The sequence below is a fragment of the Platichthys flesus genome, chromosome 6 (assembly GCF_949316205.1).
Source record: "Platichthys flesus chromosome 6, fPlaFle2.1, whole genome shotgun sequence".
NCBI lineage: Eukaryota > Metazoa > Chordata > Actinopteri > Pleuronectiformes > Pleuronectidae > Platichthys > Platichthys flesus.
This window is the reverse complement of record NC_084950.1, coordinates 1,026,764-1,049,620: the sequence shown is the minus strand read 5'-3', so window position 1 is coordinate 1,049,620 and position 22,857 is coordinate 1,026,764. Positions and strand designations below refer to the sequence as shown.

Here is a 22,857-nt window from a genome sequence, read left to right as displayed (position 1 = left end):
CTCTGGTTCTATGTGCGTCACTGATCTACGTCGGTCTGATCTGCAGCGACGTGATGACGCAGGGTCCCAACAGGAAGTGGAGGGCAGCACGTTGCGCGGTGACTTCGTGTCAGCTGTGAATCTGCTGTTGATGCCGGTGAGTTAGTTTCATTTAAAGCTTTTTACACTTTATTACTTTGTGCTGTTTGAGTTGTGCTAACGTAAGCATCGCTGGCTGAGCTACACTGAGTCCGGAGGGTTAGCATTCAGTTAGCATTCAGTGACCCGGCACCGGTCGAGTCCTTCAACCAAACTCCACTCGCCAATGTGGCGTTTTAAATAAATATCACTTCTTCACTGACGAACAAACGCAACAGAGCAGAAGTTCAACCTGTTCACAGATCCACATCGTGTTCTGGTTCATTCGGTGTTGGATTGAGTCAATAATATATTTCACATTTCAGAAGAATTGAATGTAAACAGTGTCATATCACCGATAGAGCTAATTAAACATGCTAACCCTCAGGAGTCGTTAGACTAAATGAAGGCGAAGATAAAAGTTGCTTGTGTTGGTTCGTTGTGTGGTTATTAAGGTCTAATTAGTTTCCGGATATAGTTCTCGTAATATCAAACAATAATAAAGTTTGTAACTTCAGGTCTCAGGTTTAATTTGTACAATTGTCGTCTGTGAAGTCTGAACTGTCACTGAAGCCCTTAAATCAACTGGTTTTCCAATGGAGTTTCGTAAGGCTCTGTACAGGCAACCATATAATATTCAAAATGAATTATAAATCTGTCATGGTTATTTTCTGTTGCTGGATATATCTGATGTCAAGTTTCCTTCAGTCCCAATAAATGGAACTTGTGTTTATTAAACCGGCTTCCTTCTTTATTCAGAGCTCTCTATTTATTGAGACCACCGGGATATGTCGTGGATTTCAACAAATATGAAAATAAAGAGAATTATGACTGAGACAGAATGTCTTGTGGTTGTTAAAGACTCTGTGTCCTCTGTGTCTCTGCCTCCTCTGTCTCCTCTGCCTCCTCTGCCTCCTCTGTGTCTCTGCCTCCTCTGTGTCTCTGCCTCCTCTGTGTCTCTGCCTCCTCTGTCTCCTCTGCCTCCTCTGCCTCCTCTGTGTCTCTGCCTCCTCTGTGTCTCTGCCTCCTCTGTGTCTCTGCCTCCTCTGTCTCCTCTGCCTCCTCTGCCTCCTCTGTGTCTCTGCCTCCTCTGTGTCTCTGCCTCCTCTGTGTCTCTGCCTCCTCTGTCTCCTCTGTCTCCTCTGTCTCCTCTGTGTCTCTGCCTCCTCTGTCTCCTCTGTGTCTCTGCCTCCTCTGTCTCCTCTGTCTCCTCTGTGTCTCTGCCTCCTCTGTCTCCTCTGTCTCCTCTGCCTCCTCTGTCTCCTCTGCCTCCTCTGTCTCCTCTGTGTCTCTGCCTCCTCTGTGTCCTATGTGTCTCTGTCTCCTCTGTCTCCTCTGTGTCTCTGCCTCCTCTGTCTCCTCTGCCTCCTCTGTCTCCTCTGTGTCTCTGCCTCCTCTGTGTCCTCTGTGTCTCTGCCTCCTCTGTGTCTCTGCCTCCTCTGTCTCCTCTGCCTCCTCTGTCTCCTCTGCCTCCTCTGTGTCCTCTGCCTCCTCTGTGTCCTCTGTGTCCTCTGCGTCCTCTGTGTCCTCTTCGTCCTCTTTGTCCTCTGTGTGCTCTGCGTTGTGGTGGACAGGAGGACAGATTCTTCAAGATGGCAGCAGGCAGGCTGAGCTTCAGGAACATCACCGCCCTGGCTCCGATGGTGCGGGTCGGGACTCTGCCCATGAGGCTGCTGGCTCTGGACTACGGAGCCGATGTGGTTTACTGCGAGGTGAGGATGGAGCACGGGATGGGGGGGGGGGGTCTGTGTGTCATGGCAGCGCTGTGAACTCTGTCCCGTCTGTTTCAGGAGCTGATTGACATCAAGATGGCCCAGTGTCACCGGGTGGTGAACGGTAAGAATCTCCTTCTTTTCCAGTGTCTTCAGGACCAGTAGCTAGGTGGTGTCTGTCCCTCACTGAGACGAGGACCTGCTACGTCTGATGGGGACGGACTGGGCTCTAGATGCTTTCAGCTCAGGTCTCAGTCTTTGTGCCGTGTTCTGTCAGAGGTGCTGCACACGGTGGATTTCGTGGCTCCAGATGATCGAGTGGTGTTCAGGACCTGTGAGAAGGAGAAGGGCCGAGTCGTCTTCCAGATGGTGAGACACACAGTCACTGGAGGGTTTCTCTCCAACACGCTGCTGCTGCAGAGCGAGTGAGATTCTTCTTCGTCTCTTTCCAGGGGACGGCCGATCCGGACCGAGCGCTGACCGTGGCTCGACTTGTGTGAGTTCACTAACGGATCTCCAGCACAAACAGAACAGAGGAGAAGAAGAAGCTGGAGCTGCTTCCAGCTTTCAGACAACAGACCTAGGACGTCTCAGTCCTCGTAGCTGGACACATTATTCTCATGAAGATCTGTTCTCTGAGAAAACACCATTTCTTCTTTTGGGTCGTTTTTGTGTAAACCTGCCGACAAGTTGAGGTCGAGGTTTCGTGTGGTGTGAAAGATGAAATTAAAGGAGAAAGCATTTAGAAAGAATTGAAAAATAGTTAGAGAAAAATTAACGGATAAAAGTAATTGTTGTCTTATTGTCTGAAGTTGTGAAACTTGTCGCACAGGGAGAAGGACGTGGCCGCCGTGGACGTGAATATGGGCTGTCCGAAGGAATACTCCACTAAGGTGAGCTACCTGTCCACTGACCTCCTGCTGTGACCTCTGACCTCTCACTGACCTCTGACCTCTGCTGTCCTGCAGGGCGGGATGGGAGCTGCTCTCCTGAGCGACCCTGACAAGATCGAGGCGGTATGTTATCCACTTGAATATCAATCGTATGATATATGGATCAAAGAGACATTTCTTTAGTGTTTAAATATACGTTTCCTGCCTCTGACCCTCAGATCCTCAGGAAACTGGTCTCAGGCGTGTCCATCCCAGTGACCTGTAAGATCCGGATCCTTCCTTCGGTGAGAAACGAAGACCCCTCTCTCCATAGCTTCCTTCTCTGCCCCGATTACACACATTTATTCTATATTTCTTCCTTTAAGTTAAAGAATTAAGAATAGAAATAGAAGCTCAGAATATAGAATGAAGATTTGAAGCATGACCTCACGACACATAGAGATAAAAACTAGATTTAGATAAAGTCACTGACTGAAGTATGTTTTTACATTTGATTTAAAGTTAGCGACTGACTGAGCCTTATTATTGTTCCTGTTAAGTGTATTTAACAAAGATTTTTTTTTAAATCTGTCTCATTTCATATTTGTTTTCTTCTGTAGAAAAATAAACAACTTATTTAACCCACACTTCTAACTAAGTGTAACTAAAAGTTGACTGTTGATAACTCTGGTTCCAGTTGGAGGAAACGATCCGATTGGTTCAGAGGATCGAGAGGACGGGCGTCACTGCTGTCGCCGTCCACGGCCGGTAAACCACTTCTCCTCAGATATTAATATTAGTTTAAAAGAATCTGAAGTGAGATATTATATTCAAATGTTGGACTGAAGCTAGATTATAACCGTGAGATGATGTGACCTCTGCTGATCTGTCCAGGTTGAAGGAGGAGCGTCAGAGACACCCCCTCCACTGTGACTACATCCAGGCCGTCGCTCGGGCTGTCTCCATCCCCGTCATCGCCAAGTAAGGTCACCTCTGAGGAGCAGCATCAACATGAACTCGTCTGTTCCTGGTTCAGACTTGTCGTGGCAATTTCTACAATCCCACTCGAGCCAACGAGGAACGAGACACAGATTCTCTTACAGTATTGTCGCACTTTAACGCTCAGAGCATGGTGCATACAACAAAGGTTATTTTGTAATATGCACAGCGATGGGAAGCAGTTCTTTGTCTTATACGTTTTGCTCACCCCCCCCACTCTAGTTGGAGTGGTTAGAAAGTCAAAGGTCAGGATCTTCTGATAAAATCTAAACAACAATTCCTAGTTAAAGCAATCAGGCCAAGATTCACTCAGTAGTACAGGATACAGCACGATCAAGGTTACATTATATGAGATTCAATAATGACCATCAAAGGGGAAATAAACATGATCATATTTTGGTCCCTTACAGACTTTAACCCGTTAACTAACTCTGAGGTTTGTGAAATCAATAATCTGCAGCTCGTCCCTCTGCGGCTTCAGGTTTTACCCCGAAGGAGACGATCAGCTTATTTTTATTGTTTCATCTAATGTAATATTCATCTTCTACTCCAGCTTTATTAATTTAAATCTAATTCTTTAATTGTCCCAACAACCGATTGATGTTTGTTGCTGTGTTTAAAATATGATAAACTCTTAGTTAACGGTGTCACTCTGTGCTGCAGTGGAGGTTCTCTGGACCTGGTGAAGACCAACGCCGACATCGAGGAGTTCCGGAGGGCGACCGGCGCCTCCTCCGTCATGCTGGCTCGAGCCGCCATGTGGAACCCGTCGGTGTTCGCCAGCCAGGGACCACTTCCTGTGGAGGGGGTCATGGAGGAGTACCTCAAATACGTGAGTCGTCACAGACCTGGGGACGGAACGTGTACGGATCTCTTCAGCTGACGATAACAAGCATCATCGATCATCTATTGATATTTGTTGAATGGAAATGACGCCGTGTCAACGATGACACGTGAAGTTTGTGAACAGCAGCTTCCTGTTTGTGAACAGCAGCTTCCTGTTTGTGAACAGCAGCTTCCTGTTTGTGAACAGCAGCTTCCTGTTTGTGAAGAGCAGCTTCCTGTTGCTCCATCGAGGGAGACAGCAGAACACTAACTGTGTCTCTGCTGTCTCTACGTTTCACAGGCGATCGAGTTCGACAACCACGCCTTCAACACCAAGTACTGTCTGTGTCAGATGCTGAGGGACAAGGTGGAGTCTCCTCTGGGGAAGCAGCTGCAGGCGGCTCAGAGCAGCGCTGAGATCAGGTACGAGCGTCGGATGTGTGCCTCTGGGAGAGCGTGTGTGAGGTGCTGGTGTCATGCGGCTGCGGTGTTGTGTTGCAGCGCGGCGTACGGCCTGCAGGAGTTCTACCAGCAGACGCAGGAGCGGCTGCAGACCAGGAGGGCGGCGCTGCAGAGCGGCAGCGAGCCCGACCGGCCCGTCGTGGACGGAGACCTCACCACCATGGCCGTCAAGTTCGAACGGTCAGAACTCAAATGTCTTAGTGCACAGTTTGTTTTAATGATGCTTGTTTTATGTTAAACATGTTTAACGTTCATCTGTTTGTGGCTCAAATTGTTTTGATGGAAATCTGTATCACTGTGACATCAGAAACATTAACTGACGAATAAGACGTCCTCCGTGTTTTCAGGTCGACCGTCAGTCGCTCTCTCAAAAACGTGAAACCTCAGAAACATCACAACAGAATTTCTTTAGATTTGGAACAAACCATAACTTCATAGATCTGAGTCTGATGGATGAGCAGTTTATTTACTTTTTAAACCGGAGAAGTGACATGAGACATTAGAAGGATGGAGGGTCATGTGACTTGTGCTTGTTGCAGGAGGGAGTATCCACCTCAGATCACTCCGAAGATGTTCCTGCTGGAGTGGAGCCGCAAGGAGAAGCTGGAGCCGCCGCTGTACCAGATGGTGCGTTCAGGAACAGGTTCACACTAAGTTCACCTGAGTCTTTTTAACTTCAAACAATAAATCACTTATTCACTCTCTGGACCAGTTTCCACCAAAAACTGAACAATGTGACTTTAATGAAGTTCAGATTTAGTATTTGACAGAATTAATTTGATGTGGTTGTTCCTAATAAACTGGAAACAAAAGATTGATCACGTTTAGTATGAAACCTACAAACAGGAAAGTTGTTGTGAATTTTAGGAAACTTATAAATAAACCACTGTTGATAAGTGTGATAAGCAACTGTGTGTGTGTGTCACTGTGTGTGTGTGGTTGTGTTTTCAGGTGCAACGTTCACAGGATCGAGGCTTTCAGGCGACTGTGACTGTAGCAGGAAAGAAATACAGATCTTCACTGTGGTCAGTAAACACACACACACACACGCACACACACACAGGTCACATGACCTTTACGTACACGTCAGCAGGGATTTCTTTTCTCTGAGCGATGACGAGGTGGAACTGTTACTGACAGGAAGTGTTAGTCATGTGACTGATAAGAACCAATCAGGAAGAGAATGTCTGCCTCATTAACAAAAGTCTCAGTTTCTGTTCAGACTCAAACTCAAACCCGTAAAGAGTCAGAAGCTAAACCCACGTGTTTGAGACAGAGGCTGAAAAGAGGAGCTGCAGCAAAGGACAGTGATTCTGAACATTAATAGAATGAAAACAATCGTGAATAGATCTACAAATGTCAACCTCAAGATGAACAGAATGTCTCCATTAATGTTTGGCTCTGTGGAAAAGTGGTTTTGTAGAAACTCTGTCTCCTCTTTTCCAGGGAGAAGTCAAAGAAGTTTGCGGAGCAGGCAGCTGCCGTCGTCTGCCTGCGAGTCCTGGAGATCCCAGAGGGTCGGGTCGGCGAGGAGGAGTCCGGCCTGGTCTGCAAGAGGAAGAGGGACGGGAAGACCAACGGCACCGCGGAGCAGGACAGCAGCAAGAAACAACACGTCTCTGCCGAGAAGCAGCCGGAGACGCAGACCCCAAAGACCCCGGTGGTGGCCAATGGGGACAGCCGTAGAGCAGACACGACTCCAGAGCAGCTGTGAAGTGTTTGTAGGACAGTGGTTCGTTGTCTTTATGTCACTTCCTGTCTGGAACATCTGCGACGTCTTAGAACTGAAAACTACATTTACATCAGCTGCTGGATTCTGCCTTTACATGAACAGACTCTTAACTTAATTCACAACGGTTTTCATTTGTACACACTGAGACGTGCTCAGTGTAAACGGTCTCACACCAGATCCGCTGTGAGAGATTCACTGGTTTTAACTGGGATGAATGAGTTTGAACCAGCAGGCGGCAGCACTGAGCGCTCAGCTCAGGTGTCATCATCTCATGTCAGAGGTTTGAACCTGGTGCCTTAAAGAGGAAGTTTTACTTTACGTTCTGATGGTTCATCGTCTTTCTCCTGATTCAATCCTTTAGTTTCTTCTGGGAATGACTGAGGTTGGTTTAAAAGACGTTACATGTTGTAAACATGTAGTAAACATGTGGAGCAGACCCCAGGTGCCATGTGTTTTTGTTAATCCTCCTCTCTGTGCTTTTATTTCTGTATCTTCCACATTGTTGGTTTCATTTTAAAGAAGAAGCTGCTTTTTATTTTCATCTTTTTATTTTGTCTCCTGAAGCTGATGAAACGCGTGTTGCGTTCATGCTCCTCCTGACATGCTGCGTTCAGGCTCCTCCGGCTCGTGTGTCGACGCAGATAAACGGATCAATTATCTCGAGGTTAATTAATCTGAAAGTCCTGAACTGAACCTGAGAGGGAAACGCCCCATTCTGACGTCACCACCGGGCTGGCTAATGGGGCGTTCAGGGCCACTGTGGGAAGTACAGCACTCAGGATACAGGCTGTTGCTCCGTGTGAAGCCGAGTGTTTAAAAGTGTTATAAAGATTATAAATAACTTTGTTTTTTGTCCAACTTTCAACACGTCCTGGTGTAAACAGACATGTTCGAGAAGATGCACAATAAATCTTGTTCTCATGCTGACAAATAAAGTGACAACAGCTGAATGAAACCAGTAGATTCACAATGAAGTCGTTTGTGAGAAATAACTTAAATATGTATTTATTAGATTATTGACTGCAGAGTTCCATTGAAAGATTGTCTTTATTTATTCTGCCTTTAAATCTCTTATTTTTATCTTGTGCTTCTAGAATCAATGTTTGGCATTTTAACTGATATTTTTGTAACTTCTATATAGAAATACGATATGTAAAAAGGGATGATATACAAACTTAAACAGGGAAATATAGGATATAAAAATGGATATATACAATGAAATGATATAGAGATATCGGAGTATTACATGCTTGTATGTATTTAACTTTCCGGTATCAGATCCACTTCCCTCAGTAGAAAGTAAAATCAACAGTTTCAAACTTTACGATGTGTTTAACTTCCTGATTTCGCTGCTGAGCGCAGCAGCGTTTCCGAGGTGTCCGTGAAGGCGTCGCGTGGATCCACCTCAGGAGAGAAAAGGAGAAGTTGAGACGAACAAAGTTCAACATGGAGGCGCCGGAGCGGAGCAGGAGGCCGGAGGAGGTGCAGCGCCTCTCCGAGGGGACCTAGTCCGCCGCGGGCTCTTCGTGTTCGGTCCCCGGCAACGGGACACCCAGTGACACGGGGCCGGGTTAGAGACGCGCAGCTCGGTCACACTCCGCTCGGTCGCCCCGGTGCGTGTCGGTCCCATGGAGGAGCTGGACTTCCGGCTGAGCTTCGAGGAGGACTCTGGAGGACATGTCCCCGGAGGACATGTCCCCGGAGGACGCGTCCCCTCCACAGGTACGTGTCGTTTCTGCGACGCTAGTTAGCAAGCTGTCAACAGAGCTAAGCTAACGAGAGTTAGCATGAGTGCTACCGGAAGTGGAGCCCCGCAGTCTTCAAAGTAAAACCACAGAGTGGGAAACTGCTAAAAACATTGGAACAAACTGTTTATTTCATCTACTTCCTGCTAATAATCTGATGTTAATATTAGATCACGTCCTTTGAAGGATGCAAGTAAACATGGACGACAAGACAGCTCCCTAAAGTGAAGCCAGAAGGTCTGAATCGCCCCCTGGTGGCTGGCTGCAGTAAGCAGCATTCACACTGGTCCATGTCCCATCTGCTAACACGGAGGAGGCAAACTAAACAATCTAAGAAAAAGTTAAATAAATGTTTGTCAGAGATGGTTTCTTTCATCTCAGGAAGTTCTTATCACACTGATGTTGTGACACTGAACCCCACATGGCCCCTCATATGCCAATGACACGTAATGTAGTAATAATTATATCATTGACGGGACCTTTACACCAGCTTCACTCGGCACATCTATATTTTCACACTGTGGGTCTCACAAGTGATGTTAAATCGCATATTTTGTTTTGTTGATTGAACATTATTCAAAATCATCGAGTGAAATCACATAAGACTGAAAACAGTGAACAAATTCAAGAAGACAGGATTAAATATTTAGACTTGGACTTGAATGATAATGAGTCAAATATTTTTCATTCACAATTTCCCATGTGAATAAATACTATGTTATTGACCCTTCTTGCTAAACATTTGCCACATTTAACCTCATATGGTATTTTACTTTGAAAATCTCCCCCCCGGAAGCTGTGTCTTATTTTGTTGAGCTGACACATCCAGCTGTCGAATGTTAGTTTGGAGAATAGTTTAAATGTGGAAGTGAAGAAGTTTGTAAATGATCGTGAAGCTGAACATCTGGAAGCTACATAGACTTTACTGATCTAGATTATAGATTATTGATTATTGATCAGAGCTGGTTATTCATGTTGGTGTTTGGGATCAGCTCATGTTAATATTCAATGTTTGAAATCAGAAACCTTCTACCAGCTTTAAGTGCTGAAAAGCTCTGTTACACAATGACTGATATTTGGTTTATGTTTTATCATAACTCCTTTTTCAGTTACATTAATCAGATGAAGCTTTCTTGAAGAATTTCTGCACTTTTGTTGCAATTGTAATTAATATTATTGATTGAGCTCCTGATTGTTTTCTTACACAATCGTTTGGTCTTTAAAAAACTGTAATACGACAAATTCTATGACCAGCCGAAGCAAATATATTTAAATTACTATTAGAGCGTTACTAGAGTTCTTCATTCAACGTTATTGTAGATGAGGATTTCCCTCAATGGTTCCTCAAGTAAGAATCCAGGTTAATTTAACGTCTGTTAACTGTAAGATCTGAGAGAGTGGCTCTTCAGTTCCTGGTTGACCAGTGGAACTCTTCTTCTTCGTGGAGATGAACGAGCAGATCGATCGAGGTTGGTTGTGTTTCAGGATGGTAACACACAGACCTGATGCCACTCAGCTCGTCTGCTGACTGGTTTTACTTCCTGGTTTTTATAACTGCTCTGTGGCACCCAGCTGGCGGCGGGTATAGTCACCTGCCCCCCCCCCCCCCCCACCCCCCTGCTCTGAATGAGGGAAAGGGGGGAAGGTTTGCACAGAGGCAGTGAGTGGAGCTGTTGAAGCAGATCACAGTTGGCGTTTTGTCGCCTTCTTTTTGCATGTGGTGTGTAAAGTGTGTGTGTGTGTGTGTGTGTGTGTGTGGGCGTGGGCCAGAGAGGGGTATTAATAGTCGTGCTGTGGTGAGTAGTGTGTGCAGCTGTGTGACTGAACTTATCGAACTGTTGTGGATGATCTGTCACTACGATTCTTCCGGTGCATGAACACTGACTGTGGATCAGCTGCTGCTGGTTAAACATTTAACACTTGACTGCAAATGTTCTTTACGGGCACAGACCAGATCCTACAGCAGCACAGACACACTGACCAGGGTCATGTGTAGCACCTGGTGCCTAATGGTTCCCTTTTATAAAGCTAATTAATTAATGTACAAAAACGACCAATCATTTTAAATGTCTGTCTTCATGTTGAGTTTAGACCTGTTTGTACATGTGATGGTTATTTAAGTGTTTCAGGACTTTTCAATAATGTTTAGCACCAAAAATATGATTCATCTGAGAGACAAAGAAGAAGAGACATAATTAGTTGTGATGAAATACGTCTGCTATCTATCTATCTATCTATCTATCTATCTATCTATCTATCTATCTATCTATCTATCTATCTATCTATCTATCTATCTATCTATCTATCTATCTATCTATCTATCTATCTATCTATCTATCTATCTATCTATCTATCTATCTGTCTATCTTAACTGATGATTTGCGTGTTGAACCCTCTTCTGCTCACAGGTCACGATGTGAGGACGCCTCCCTCCTCCACGCAGCCTCTCTCTGATCAGCTCTTGAGTCACGAGCTGCAGAGTCACCCTCAATATTTCTCCACCTTAGACAGCTACCAGCATTTTGGTTGCCATTTCCTGGGGCCCCAGTATGGAGCCCAGGGGAACCCCAGAGCCTTTGACTGCCCCAGTATCCAGATCACCTCCATAGCTCCCAACAGCCATGTGGAGCCCAGCTCTGGACAGGAAGCGAGAGCAGTGGCTGGGGCGGAGGGAGGCTACCCTGAGGCCCCGTGGTCCAGAGACCAGCTGTACTTGCCCCTGGACCCCTGCTACCGGGACCCGGCCCTCTGCCCGAGCCCCTGCAGCAGCATGTCCTCCAGGAGCTGGATCTCCGACCTCTCCTCCTGCGAGTCCTTCTCCAACTTCTACGATGAAGTGGAGGGGGAGCCGGGCGATGTCGCCCGCCCCGCCCTGGGATCCCCACTCGGGTCACCTGTGGGCTCCCCGGGCTGTGGGGGTGGGGCCTTCGGGGTGGAGTTATGGCAACAGAAATACCAACATCCTGTAGCCTTCAGCCCGTCGCTGTCGCCCCTCCAGTCGCCCCGTCAGTCGCCCTGCCACTCGCCTCGCACCAGCGTCACAGAGGAGAGCTGGCTGAACCGCCGGCCCACGTCCAGGTGGGAAACCATCACCACTGTTTACCTGGGTGAACACATTCCCAGTACCCCCTTCCAAGACGTATCATTATTTGTCACAAACATATAAATGTGCATATGACACGTACCACCATGTTTACTAGTAATAATGAATCCTAACTTTGCCAGCTGATCCCTTATTCCACTCACTGCTTCACTAACAGGGAACTGGCTCAATCCCAATGCTCATAGTGGTTTTTCTTGCAGGCCGTCATCCAGACCAACGTCCCCCTGTGGAAAAAGACGTCACTCCAGCGCTGACCCTCGCATTCGAGCCCGCTCGCCCTCCCCCCACCACTCACCCAGTCCCTCACCGACCGCCTCCCCCCGGGACAGCGTGTCAGCTGAAACGTGGGTGGGAAGCCCCGCCGGTGCCCTCGGGTCCCTCCTGATGTCCGGCTACCAGGAGCTGGACGTCCCCTCTAAGACCAGGAGGACGTCAGGGAGCCAGCTGGGGCTCCTTCCTGGTCAGGGGGGGGACCCCGGGCTGGAGCTGTTCCAGGATTCTCCCACGGAGGAGGCACGAGAACAGGAGGGCCTGGCTGAGCTCTTCCTTCAGGTGCCCTCCCACTTCAGCTGGAACAAACCTAAACCTGGGAACCCTCCTCTGTTCAGGTGGGCTTTGCTCTCACTGTTTAGGGTTTTGACATTGGGTAAATGTGCATGTTTACCTTCTTGCAAAATGTTATATCCTCATTTAATCTGCACAAAAACATATCTGCTCTATTCACGATTCAAAAGGCTCGATGTAGCTTCATATCTACAGAACGTCTGGTATCAACCTCTCATCTAACTGACCTGCAGTGTCTTCTTTCAAACATCCTCTAACTGCACGGCTACAGACATAGTGTCAGTGACTGTGTGTCTGTTGTGTCTCCTCCAGGACCTCGTCCCCCCCGCCCCTGGACTGGCCTCTGCCCAGCCAGTACGACCAGTGTGAGCTGAGGATGGAGGTCCAGCCCAAGTCCTACCACAGGGCCCACTATGAGACGGAGGGCAGCAGAGGCTCCATCAAAGCCTCGACCGGAGGACACCCTGTTGTGAAGGTGAGTCTGTGCTTCTGAGGAGTTTCAGGACGAGTTCAGGTCCAGTTCTGCCCTCGCTGCCGAGTGGAGGCTGATCCACACAGATCATCTGCTCACTTGATCCTGTAGGTCGACGGGTTCACAGACTTATAGTAGTTGTGTCACATTGGAAGGAGCAGGGATTGGGAGATAGCCGATACCAGATGTTGGTCTGCAGCGTAACCAGACTTTTGATTCCTTTACCTGGTGAACAAAGTTGTGGAATAGTGACGGATGTTGTTTAATGGGTCCTGTTGAACAAACCAGCTGGCGCCTCCGACTGTCTGCTTCCTTTTGAGTTTTAATCTGAAGTCACGTTTGATCACCTGAGTTTCTGTGAGTTCCAGGTGTTTGGAATCTGGAGACTGGGTCGTTTTCTGTGTGACGATGAATTGAATCCATCTGCGGTTATGTCAGTGGCTTCCCATGTTTTAGAAAATCAGTGAAGATTTGGAAAACTCTCTTTTGTGCATCGATGAGCGGCTCACTTTGACTTTTCCCAGTTGTGCTAAATACAATTAGAAAACCTGCGACAAGTCTCAACCGTCCCATTACGAAGCCTCATTTAAATCCACTAGATCCAGGGTTAAATTTGGATCCACACCAACATCGAAACTAACCCCTAAATATGTCTGAAAATGTCCTTGCATTGTTGAAGAAAGAACCTGCATCCTTCCACCATCCAGACATCATCACACTTTCAGTCACACTGAACAAGACTCTCACTCAGGCCTTCACGTCTGTTATTAATGGAGCTTTCAGCTAAATCTGAGTTTTCCTGTTAAGTTGTGAACTGGACGTTGTTGTGAAGCCTCAAACGCACTGGTGGAGTCTGTGGAGATAAACTCAAAGGTCGACTGAGGTCGTGTTTTGCTCCTGTTGCTGATGAGCAGCGGTTTCAAGGATTCTCTGGATCAGAGAGCAGAGGCAGGCCGAGACACGTAGAGCTGTGTAACGCACACCAGCAGGGTTATTCTGGGTGTCACATTGTCGGGCTGCTGCTGAAGCCAGATCAGCTTCTTTCTGCGAGTTGTGTGAAACCGCAGAGCGTTCGGAGTCGATACAGGGACCAGTGAGAGCTGCTGGTTCCCACAGGAAACTTCTAAACCACAGATCCCGCTGGCAGCCGCACGTTGAACCTTCACAATCAAACACTGGAACACTAACCTAATACATCACAAACCAAAAGGCTCATCTAAACCATAACCACCCAATCCTGTTAAAATATAACCTGGGCCAAAATGTTTCATTTTAATCAAAAGCTCATTTGATTTATTTAGTATATTTATTGCTCTTTGATTTGAATCACCTGCATTATTATGCTATAACATAGATGTACTTTTGTAATCGTTATATCAGTGGTATAAAATGGTCTCATAATAATTCCTGGGACAATAAATCGTGCAACAACATTTCTTATCATAACCGATTAACCTCAAAGTGCCTGTGCTCCCCTCTGCAGCTGAGCGGATACAGCGAGCAGCCGGTGGACATGCTGCTGTTCATCGGCACCGCAGACGACCGCTACCTTCGCCCGCATTCCTTCTACCAGGTCCACCGCGTCACCGGGAAGACCGTCACCACCACCTGCCAGGAGAAGATCATGGGTTACAACAAGGTCCTGGAGATCCCTCTGCTTCCTGAGAACCACATGTCTGCAAGGTGAGAGAGGAACCGGCCTGAGACTTGAGACGTGACCTGATATAAACATCTGAACAATCTGGAGAATGTCTTAACGCAGTCGTTGCTTTGAAAGTCAGTGCAGGTGTTAGCTTCTGTTGTTCCTGGACTTGAGCTCCTCATCACCAGTGAACATGCATCAACTCGCCTCGGACAGCTTCCCTCGTTTAGAGAGATAGAGTTCAGCTGTAGAAAACCCCCCTGAGCGTTTTCTGGTTCTCTTGATATATCTGAGTCATGATATCTGATTTCATCTCGACACTGATGACAAGCTGCTGTGAATCCCTGAGATATTCCCCGGCTGCTCATTATTGTGAAGTAGGTTTTTAGTTTTCAGATGGTTTCAGCAGATCTTGTGATTGTTGCTCCGCAGCATCGACTGCGCCGGCATCTTGAAGCTGCGTAACGCCGACATCGAGCTGAAGAAAGGAGAGACGGACATCGGGCGGAAGAACACGAGGGTTCGAGTCGTGTTGAGAGTCGCCCTCCCTCAGCCCGACGGCCGGATGCTGTGGCTGCAGACCACCTCTAATCCTGTGGAGTGTTGTGAGTTAACACTTTACATCTGAGTACATTGTCCTGCGAGGTCGAACATACGTCACATTCTACACATCACGACGTTAAAGGTGTTTATTTTATATCGATTATAAACAAGTTATTAAAGAACAGGCAGAGGAAGGAATTCAGGGCTTGTGAGATATTACCTCAAAGTGGATCCATGCAGATCAAGTTCAGTGAGAACAATGACAAATCCCACTTCTCCACTCTCCCTGTGTGCTGCTTCAGCCCAGCGCTCTGGTCAGGAGCTTCCTCAGGTGGAGAGCTTCAGTCCAGCCGGCTGCTCGGTGGACGGAGGCGAGGAGCTGCTCATCATCGGATCCAACATCTCGGCTCAGTCCAGGGTTGTTTTCCAGGAGAAAGGACCTGGTGAGATCATCTGAGGTTCTTTTACACTAAGTTCCTACTTTTATCTATATGACAGGTTCTAAATGTGTTTTCATTCCTCAGATGGACGATCGATGTGGGAGATGGACGGAAGAGTTGTGACAGAAAAAAGCAGCGGAGTAAGTTTAAAACAAAAAGCTCCATAAAAGAACCAGGTCCTAGTGCATCATGAAACAATATGAGTCAATCTGAGCAAAGACTGAAGATCCTGTAGAAGTCTTCAAGGTCCATGTTCTGACTCAGAGTCTAAACGTTGGTCTCAAACAAGTATTTGTGAAATGTCTCAAAGACGAACTTCCACAAACTTTTGCAGAATCCCTGAGTTCCTTCAAATCCAAGCGTATTCATTTGACCTGTGTTTTATGTTGAATCTGAGTCATAGCCTGAGGGCATCTCTGATCCTGTTCTCCTGTGTTCACGTTCCTCAGTCCAGTGTCGTGGTGGAGGTTCCTCCGTACTATAAGAAGATCACGTGTCCGGTCCAGGTCCAGTTCTACGTCTCAAACGGGAAGAGAAGAAGAAGTCTGACCCGGAGCTTCAGCTTCCTTCCTGGAGTCAGAGGTCAGCTCCCTGCTGCTGGACCACAGCTGGTCAAGCAGGAGCACTGGGAGCTGGACCACATCTCCCACAATACATCTGCTTTCGGGACAGATGTGCCTTATTATGATTCCGGTGGCCTCCCAGTGCATTGTGGTCCTCCCTCCCAGAAGGCACCTTTTCTCCATCATGCTCCTCCTCCTTCCTCTGCCCCCCATCAAACCCCTGTGATGTTTCCTCACTCCTCCTCCGCCCTGCTTCACTCCTCCTCCGTGCCTCCTCAGACCTCCTCGGGCCCCCATCAGACCTTGATCCCTCTTCAGACCTTCACCCTCCCTCCTCAGACCTCCTCAATCCCTCCACAGATGTCCACCGTGCCTCCCCAGGCTCCCTCTGGCGCCCTTCACACCTTCGTCATCCCCCCTCAGACCTCCCCCGCTGGACGTCAGAGGGAACCGTCTCCATCACTGAGCTCGAGGAGAGTGTTCGTGACCCCCGCCGACCCCCAGAAGGAGGCTCTGCTGAGCGTCAAGCAGGAGCCGGAGGAGAAGGCCCCTCTGGGATCCTTGGGCCTCCAGGAGATCACACTGGATGATGGTAGGAAGCTCCGTGTTTCACTATTTAACGTTTCCCCTTGAGGCTTGAGAAGCAGGTATCTGAAAAGTTAGCAGCTGATCTAAGAACTCAGCTCTTCTGATTGGTGAACTGAGTTTATTGTCTAGTATTTACTTGTTCTTTTATTAGTCTGTTGTTGAGTATCGTTTGTATTCATGTTTGGTCTGTTTTTATTGTTGTGTATCTGTTTTTATATTTATTACTTGTTCTTTAAGGTGCCATGAAAGGTGCCCATATTTAAAATGTATTATTTATAATGTGGAGGAGCCTCTCAGCTGCTGTCGTGGGTAGAAAGTTCATTCACTAGAATCCTCGGCTGTGAGTCCTGATGAGTTTCTGATTTTCATGGTTCACGTTCACAGAATCCAAATCTCTGCCTGCTGCTTGTTCTGTGTGTTTGTGTGTTTGTGCGGCACAGCTGTGTGTGTGTACGTGTCTGTCTGCTGTGTGATGTTGGTTATTTATGTCAGGGCCCTGTGTGTGTCTCTGTGTGTGTGTGTGTGTGTGTGTGTTTGTGTTCCTCTCTGATCCGGGGTTAATAATAGCTGTTTCTGCTGGTTGCTGGTCTGAATGATGCAGATGGGGTTAAATGTGTTTCAGCGTCTCAGCTGGCGAGCAGCAGCTGTTGTCGGGCCTCTGACCCCCCCCCCCCCCCCCCGCTCCCTCTCGCCTTGTAGCTCCAGTTTTACTCGATGATCTAAAGGTCAGAAGACGTCTTTGAGGCTTTGTTCTGTGACCAGTTACTGGATTTCAAGTTGAGGCTGATTGGTGTGTGTGCAGGTTGTGTGTGTGCAGAACGCACCTGATGTTGTGAAGCTGAATAATGTTTATTTTCCTTCTTGTTTAAGATGGACTCTGCACAGATTCATCTTGAGATCCCTGTGGGGACGTTCACTCAGGTTGAGAAACTGTTGAGCTATTTTCAAACTGAGTCAATCTTCATAGACGTCTGGATGAAAAGTGACTCAAAGCATTTCACTGATTTTCAGTGCGTGTGCGTCAGATTCAAAACAAAGCACCGTATGCATTAGGGGGGAATACCACAGTGTGATTGGCAGCTAGTACCGTCCAATGAATGCATGTGGTGATGTTCTGCTCCTCAGGAAAACAACTCACTCTCTGTCTTACGATACCGACTCAGATACGAGCCTCCCAACAAACTACCAGTTCAATTTCAATATCATTATCCATTTATAACAGAAACTTGATTCACATGTTTTAATCACATTAAGTTTCAGTGTGACAGGAACTAGATATTTCACCATTTCCTCCAAACTTGACACATGAATCTCAGCTTCCATTATTATCTTTGTTTTCAATCAGAACAGTGTCACAGTGCAGAGCTGTTTATTTCAGTGAGTGTCAGTTCTCCAGGAACCTGATGAGATCTTCGGGAAAGAAACCGAGTCCTGAGCAGAACAGAGCAGAAGAGTTTTATCTTCTGTGACTGACTGATAAATATCTGACTTCACAACCTGTTAGATCAAAGCTTCAGTTGAACTTCACAGCTGGAAGCAGATAAAGCTGAGGGGTCATGAGAAGAAGAGTGTGAGAGGAAAGAGGAAGAACTCGATGAACCTATTTACTTTCTTATCTTTTCTGGATCATTTTATTAATCTGGACCTAGAACAGTTATTTAAAGTGAAACACCCCAACGTCTTCCCCAAAGCATTGGTCCTGAATCTGCTTCATACTTTTAATGGAGTAAAATTATGTAGTAGAATTGTACAATAGCAAAATAAACACAGTAAATCAAATGTATACTTGAGTCCATCACATGTGTAGATGTGTGTGTCTCCAGCTGATGATGATGATTTCACTTCTATGAATAGACTGAACAGAGCAGAGACAGAAACATGTGCTGCTCTACAAATAGACTCAGACCAGACAGAGCAGCTTTCTACTACTAATAATAATAATATTACTAATAATAGTTAAAATAAACAAAGTGTTTCATTGAGAACTGGTTCATGGTGGGATATTATGAAGCTGTAAATAATGGATTAGTTGATCAAAACAAACCTGATGAGGTGAAATATTTCAGCATTTTCTTTTTACAGCTTCAATCAGCAGCTTCTGTCCAGGTGCTGCCTCCGGTGGTCAAACTGGGAACTGCAGAGTTAGGTCGACTGAAGCTGCAGCAAAACATGAGAATCAACTTCAGTGCTTAGAATCGTTGATTCTCTGATTCTCAGTTGTTTCTTTATTTCATATTTTGTATTTATTGTTAGAATAAACCTCAGTGATCAGCTGCTTGAGATGTTTTACGTCTCTTCTCTTGATGGTGACTGTGTTCGTGTGGTTGAAAAAATATTAAGCAGCATCAGGGCTTTGTTGAGAAGAATAAGTAGTATTAAGAGGTTTATCATTTCCACTAAAGACATGATTTCCTCCACATCTGTGTGGTTCTCTCCAGGACATGATACTTCTGCTCAGTTTAACTTCAGTTTAAGTTTCACGAATGACATTCATTTAAACCCAGGAGATGAACTTCTCATGTTCTCTAACATCAAAGAGACATAATTAATAAACCAGAATTCTCTGAAAATCTGAGATTATGATCTTCTGTGATCAGAAAATAAGTGTTTCCTGTTGTTTTCCTTTCAGTGAACGAGATCATCGACAGAGACATCGGCGGTCTGAGCAGCAGCGGCCAGCCCGACCAGTTTGACCAGTACCACCAGTACGACTGGGAGCACAAGTCCAGCGACGCCGCCTTACCGTTCTGTGGAGGTCCTCAGTAGCCCTGCGTCCTCTGGACACGTGGACACGCTTCTGCTGCTGTTGGGACAAAACGGTCACGTCTGCACAAAGTGCACCAGACTGATTAAAGTGCCTGAAAACCAAACAGCGCCTCCATCAGGACATCGCGTCACTTCGCAGTTTCCTCGTCTGTCTCAGGAATTTTAGTGCTAACTCGAACCTCAGTGACGAAGCAAAGATCTTTTTTATCTCTTCATGACGAATTAGAATAATTCTAAACAAACCAAAGGGCTGTCAATCACCTGTAGAGCTTTAATGTGACATAACAATCAGTGACGTCATCACAGACGTCGCACAGAAAGAAATCCTGTCGTTATTTATTGGCCATTTAATTTAATCTATTTTTGATACTCTGGATCCGTTAAAACCAAAAGTCCTTCGGCTGATTTTTACTCTGTACAGTTTACATTTCCTTCACTGATGACATCACTGCTGTTCAACCTGAGCTGAAGCTTTGAGACGCTGAATCATACGCATGTATCGTTGAAGTTAATGAAAAGAAAAGAAAACAAACTATGTTCTGTGTTTTTCTTTAATTAGAAATAATCTGAGAAGCAGAATAACAAAAGTTTATGTTCATGTTACTGTCGGTTCATTGAGCAGCGACCTTTCACCAGAGGGAGGTCAAAGGTCAGAGCAGGTTCTGCTGCTTAGCTGCTGCAGGAAAGATCCAGAGAAGCTGAGAGCGCCCCCTGCAGCCACATGTGGTGAATAACTCTGTTGGACTCTGTGTCTGATTCATGAAGTGTTTTCATGTGTAGAAATAACACGTGTTGATTCTGAATGAGTCATCCTAGTGAGCTGACACAACTAAACACTGGATATTACCCATGATCCTCTGCTTCCTGAACCTGAAGAGCTGCAGCTGTAACAAACAGCTTCCTGCTGAATATTGGAGGTAAACTCTGGTTGTTAATAACTTCAGAGTGTTTTTAACTGATCTCAGTTCAGCTTCTCTCTTCAGCTGGTTGTGTCTGTGACTCTCAGTCAGTTGTTCTCTCAGGAGATGGAACCCACTCAGCAGAGTCACAGAGAACAGACGCTCAGGGAGAGAAGGAGGAAACTTTCTCTTGTTCACACTCACACATCAGACTCACTTCATCCAGCTGCTGCTTTCAGGTTGATAAAGTTGCCCAGTGTTTAAAGTTTCAGACACTTTACTTCAGTATTTGTATTTAAAGTTACTTGGTGCTTGAGGTCAGGGGGGGGATCGTACCACTTTACAATCTCACACACCCTTTTTTGGGAAACTGTGTCATCTGGGAAAAATGGACCCAGTAATAAAACGATCACTTTTCTCCGTCGGAAACCAAATCTGTTCATTTATTTAAATTTAAACCAGTCATCAGGTTTTTCAGCTTCGGTCTCTTCCTGAATGTTTCACGTCTGTTTCACGTCAGACATCAAAGATATGGGCGGGCTGTGATGCCTGTGACCACGCCCCCACAGTGACGTCACAGTGTCCTGCAGTGAGCATCAGACCTGTCCAGCTGTGGGCTCAGTTAAACAGCTGCTGGTCCGGGTCGGTCTGAACCAAGCAGAACTCCTCCACGGCGGATCCGGAGCCCGCCGTCCAGCAGCTGTTCACACACGTGAACACCAGGACCGTCCCGAACTCCAGCTCCAGCTCCGCCCCCCCGTCCGTCCTCTGCAGCAGGCTGACCAGAGCCGGCATCAGCTGCAGCTCGAACGTCCTGGCTCCTCCACAGGAGCCGCACGCCGACACCACCTGGGCCACGTGGGGCGGCGGCTCGGAGATGAAGAGCGTTCCCCCCCCGCGGCAGTAGCGTAGGATCTGTTGAGGACACAGCGAGATCCTCTTCATGAACCTGGAGAAGAAGGCGTCTCCGTGACGGGCTCGGGACTTCTCGTACTTCTCCTCGCCGCCGCCCTCGCCGCCCTCCAGCTTCCTCACGGTCACGCCCTCTCTCCCCTCGTACTCCCTCAGCAGCTCCTGAGCGTGCTCCAGCTCGTCTTCCTCGCCCCACAGATCTGCCTCCTGCACCACGCTGATGAAGAACGAGCGGAAGACGAGGAGGTCATGGTGTGATTCTCCCAGGCTGAGGTCCTGGAGTCTGCTGCTCAGACTTCCTGCTGAGAGGAAAGAGTCACGACAGGAAGTGAACGACCTTCATCGTCTCTTCATCACTGACACAAGTTCCTCCAACAGTTTGAATCTTTAATAAGAACTCATGGGAACATTTAGGTTTAACAAAAGGTAAAAACATGTGTATCTGTGAAAGCTTAAATATGAGGAACTAAAAACATGAAGCTCACTTTACAAGTTAAAAAAAGATCTTGAAAATAAGGTGATAGAAAAACTGAGACGTAATTGGTTTTAATTACGTCACACGTTATATTGACTGAGCAGAGACATTCGGGTCATATCACTGAACTGTCACAGTGACCAGCAGCAGAGACCAGAGGTCACAGATGTTCAACTCCTCCTGTTTCATACACGAGTCTCCTCCTCACACTTCAGGTAAAGAGCTTCCATTGATATTTTATATTATGTTATCTCACTTATTGTTGTTTTATACCTATTGACTTTGTAATGCACTTTGTAACCTTGATCACTGTGACAGAAATAAAGTTGTATTATAATTATAAACAAGTTTATCAGTTTGTTCTTTCTGCAGCTTTATATCATTATAAATATCATTTATATCATTTATATCATTTTCAAATTCTCTCCCACTGTTCGTCAGCTTCATCGGCTTCCTGATAAAACCGTGTTTAAACTCACGAGATCTGGATCGTGAATGGATCTGAACACATTTACTCTGATTCGTTGATATCAAACTCCTGAAGAATCAGATTCTCTTAGAAATCAAGTTCTTCTCTGAGTCAAACCTCAACTTTCCACCAGGTTTCACATCTGTTCACGATCTACTGTGAAATCAAGACAATAAAGAAACATGACATGTGATAAACTAACAGATGAACTGTACCTTCAGGAGCTGCTGCCTCCTCCTGAACCTGCTCCTTCATCACATCCTCCTCCTCCTCTGGAACCTGCTCCTTCATCACATCCTCCTCCTCCTCCTGAACCTGCTCCTTCATCACATCCTCCTGCTCCTTCACCACACCTCCTCCACAACCCTCCTCCTCCTCCAGGCCCCAGTCATCAGCGGTGTCACACCAGTCAGTGGCCGCCAGAGGGGCCTCCTGGGCCGGGGCGGGCCGGCTGGGTGCCCGCTGCGGCCCCTGGTTCTCCAGACACTGGGAGCGGAGCACCCTCCAGCCCTGCGGCCCGCGGCTGCACCCGGGCCCCGGGCAGGCGAACAGGTGGAGGCTCCTGTGGTAGGGAGAGGCCTCCAGGGGGCAGTACACCTGCACCACATGGCTCAGCGGGGCTCCGCAGCGAGCACAGCGGGGACACAGCGAGGAGATGCCCGGTAACCAGTCCGGCTGCCCCCCCACCTTGTTGGTGAGGTACGAGGACCGGTGTCTGTCCGGGTCCAGCTCCGCGTCACACACACCCACCAGGGTCGCGTCCGGAGCCGAGGAAGACATCTAACCGGCATCGAACACACGAGTGTCAGCTCCCGGTCCGACACCAAAACAGGACCGGGTCCGTTTCTAGAGATAAATTAAACCTGGTTTATAATATTTATACAACTAGTTTTAATTCATTAAACTACTTCATATAAAGTTAATGAGCCAATAAAATAAAACAAATCTTTTGTTATT

General features: G+C 46.9%; 3 protein-coding genes across 4 annotated transcripts; 2 read left to right on the top strand and 1 right to left on the bottom strand.

Annotated features, from left to right (window-relative positions):
• The first annotated feature begins 31 nt into the window (after positions 1 to 31).
• Positions 32 to 7,678, top strand: dus2 (dihydrouridine synthase 2). Its single transcript, XM_062389133.1, has 16 exons — positions 32 to 136; positions 1,692 to 1,829; positions 1,908 to 1,953; positions 2,107 to 2,198; positions 2,282 to 2,325; positions 2,662 to 2,722; positions 2,798 to 2,845; positions 2,941 to 3,006; positions 3,399 to 3,469; positions 3,596 to 3,682; positions 4,364 to 4,532; positions 4,827 to 4,948; positions 5,027 to 5,167; positions 5,527 to 5,614; positions 5,939 to 6,012; positions 6,434 to 7,678. Exons 1-16 carry the CDS (start codon positions 131 to 133, stop codon positions 6,699 to 6,701), a joined length of 1,521 nt encoding a protein of 506 aa, XP_062245117.1. The 5' UTR covers positions 32 to 130; the 3' UTR covers positions 6,702 to 7,678.
• A 402-nt stretch (positions 7,679 to 8,080) lies between these two features.
• LOC133954657 (nuclear factor of activated T-cells, cytoplasmic 3-like) lies at positions 8,081 to 19,677 on the top strand. The gene is made up of 10 exons (XM_062389083.1): positions 8,081 to 8,441; positions 10,873 to 11,542; positions 11,768 to 12,175; positions 12,444 to 12,606; positions 14,087 to 14,286; positions 14,678 to 14,850; positions 15,091 to 15,231; positions 15,313 to 15,368; positions 15,678 to 16,383; positions 19,009 to 19,677. Exons 1-10 carry the CDS (start codon positions 8,348 to 8,350, stop codon positions 19,143 to 19,145), a joined length of 2,748 nt encoding a protein of 915 aa, XP_062245067.1. The 5' UTR covers positions 8,081 to 8,347; the 3' UTR covers positions 19,146 to 19,677.
• A 1-nt stretch (position 19,678) lies between these two features.
• pdcd2l (programmed cell death 2-like) lies at positions 19,679 to 22,855 on the bottom strand. 2 transcript variants are annotated; one of them, XM_062389167.1, is made up of 2 exons: positions 22,116 to 22,855; positions 19,679 to 21,255 (listed from the first exon to the last, which is right to left on the bottom strand). In XM_062389167.1, the coding sequence occupies exons 1-2, from the start codon at positions 22,678 to 22,680 to the stop codon at positions 20,663 to 20,665; spliced, it is 1,158 nt and encodes a 385-aa protein (XP_062245151.1). In that variant the 5' UTR covers positions 22,681 to 22,855; the 3' UTR covers positions 19,679 to 20,662. The 2 variants fall into 2 exon arrangements, with proteins under 2 accessions (XP_062245151.1, XP_062245150.1); XM_062389166.1 differs by having other exon boundaries at positions 19,679 to 21,258; positions 22,116 to 22,853.
• Positions 22,856 to 22,857: the final 2 nt, after the last annotated feature.

What these genes read in the sequence shown, in the direction of transcription:
- dus2 (XM_062389133.1), top strand. An exon ending in GCTGTCGCCGTCCACGGCCG is followed by an intron (nt 3,470 to 3,595) that starts GTAAACCACTTC and finishes TGATCTGTCCAG; the next exon opens with GTTGAAGGAGGAGCGTCAGA. An exon ending in TGGAGGAGTACCTCAAATAC is followed by an intron (nt 4,533 to 4,826) that starts GTGAGTCGTCAC and finishes TACGTTTCACAG; the next exon opens with GCGATCGAGTTCGACAACCA.
- pdcd2l (XM_062389166.1), bottom strand. Translation starts at nt 22,680, where the DNA reads ATGTCTTCCTCGGCTCCGGACGCGACCCTGGTGGGTGTGTGTGACGCG. An exon ending in GGAGGCAGCAGCTCCTGAAG is followed by an intron (nt 21,259 to 22,115) that starts GTACAGTTCATC and finishes CTTTCCTCTCAG; the next exon opens with CAGGAAGTCTGAGCAGCAGA.
- LOC133954657 (XM_062389083.1), top strand. Translation starts at nt 8,348, where the DNA reads ATGGAGGAGCTGGACTTCCGGCTGAGCTTCGAGGAGGACTCTGGAGGA. An exon ending in GAGAACCACATGTCTGCAAG is followed by an intron (nt 14,287 to 14,677) that starts GTGAGAGAGGAA and finishes GTTGCTCCGCAG; the next exon opens with CATCGACTGCGCCGGCATCT. An exon ending in TTTCCAGGAGAAAGGACCTG is followed by an intron (nt 15,232 to 15,312) that starts GTGAGATCATCT and finishes TTCATTCCTCAG; the next exon opens with ATGGACGATCGATGTGGGAG.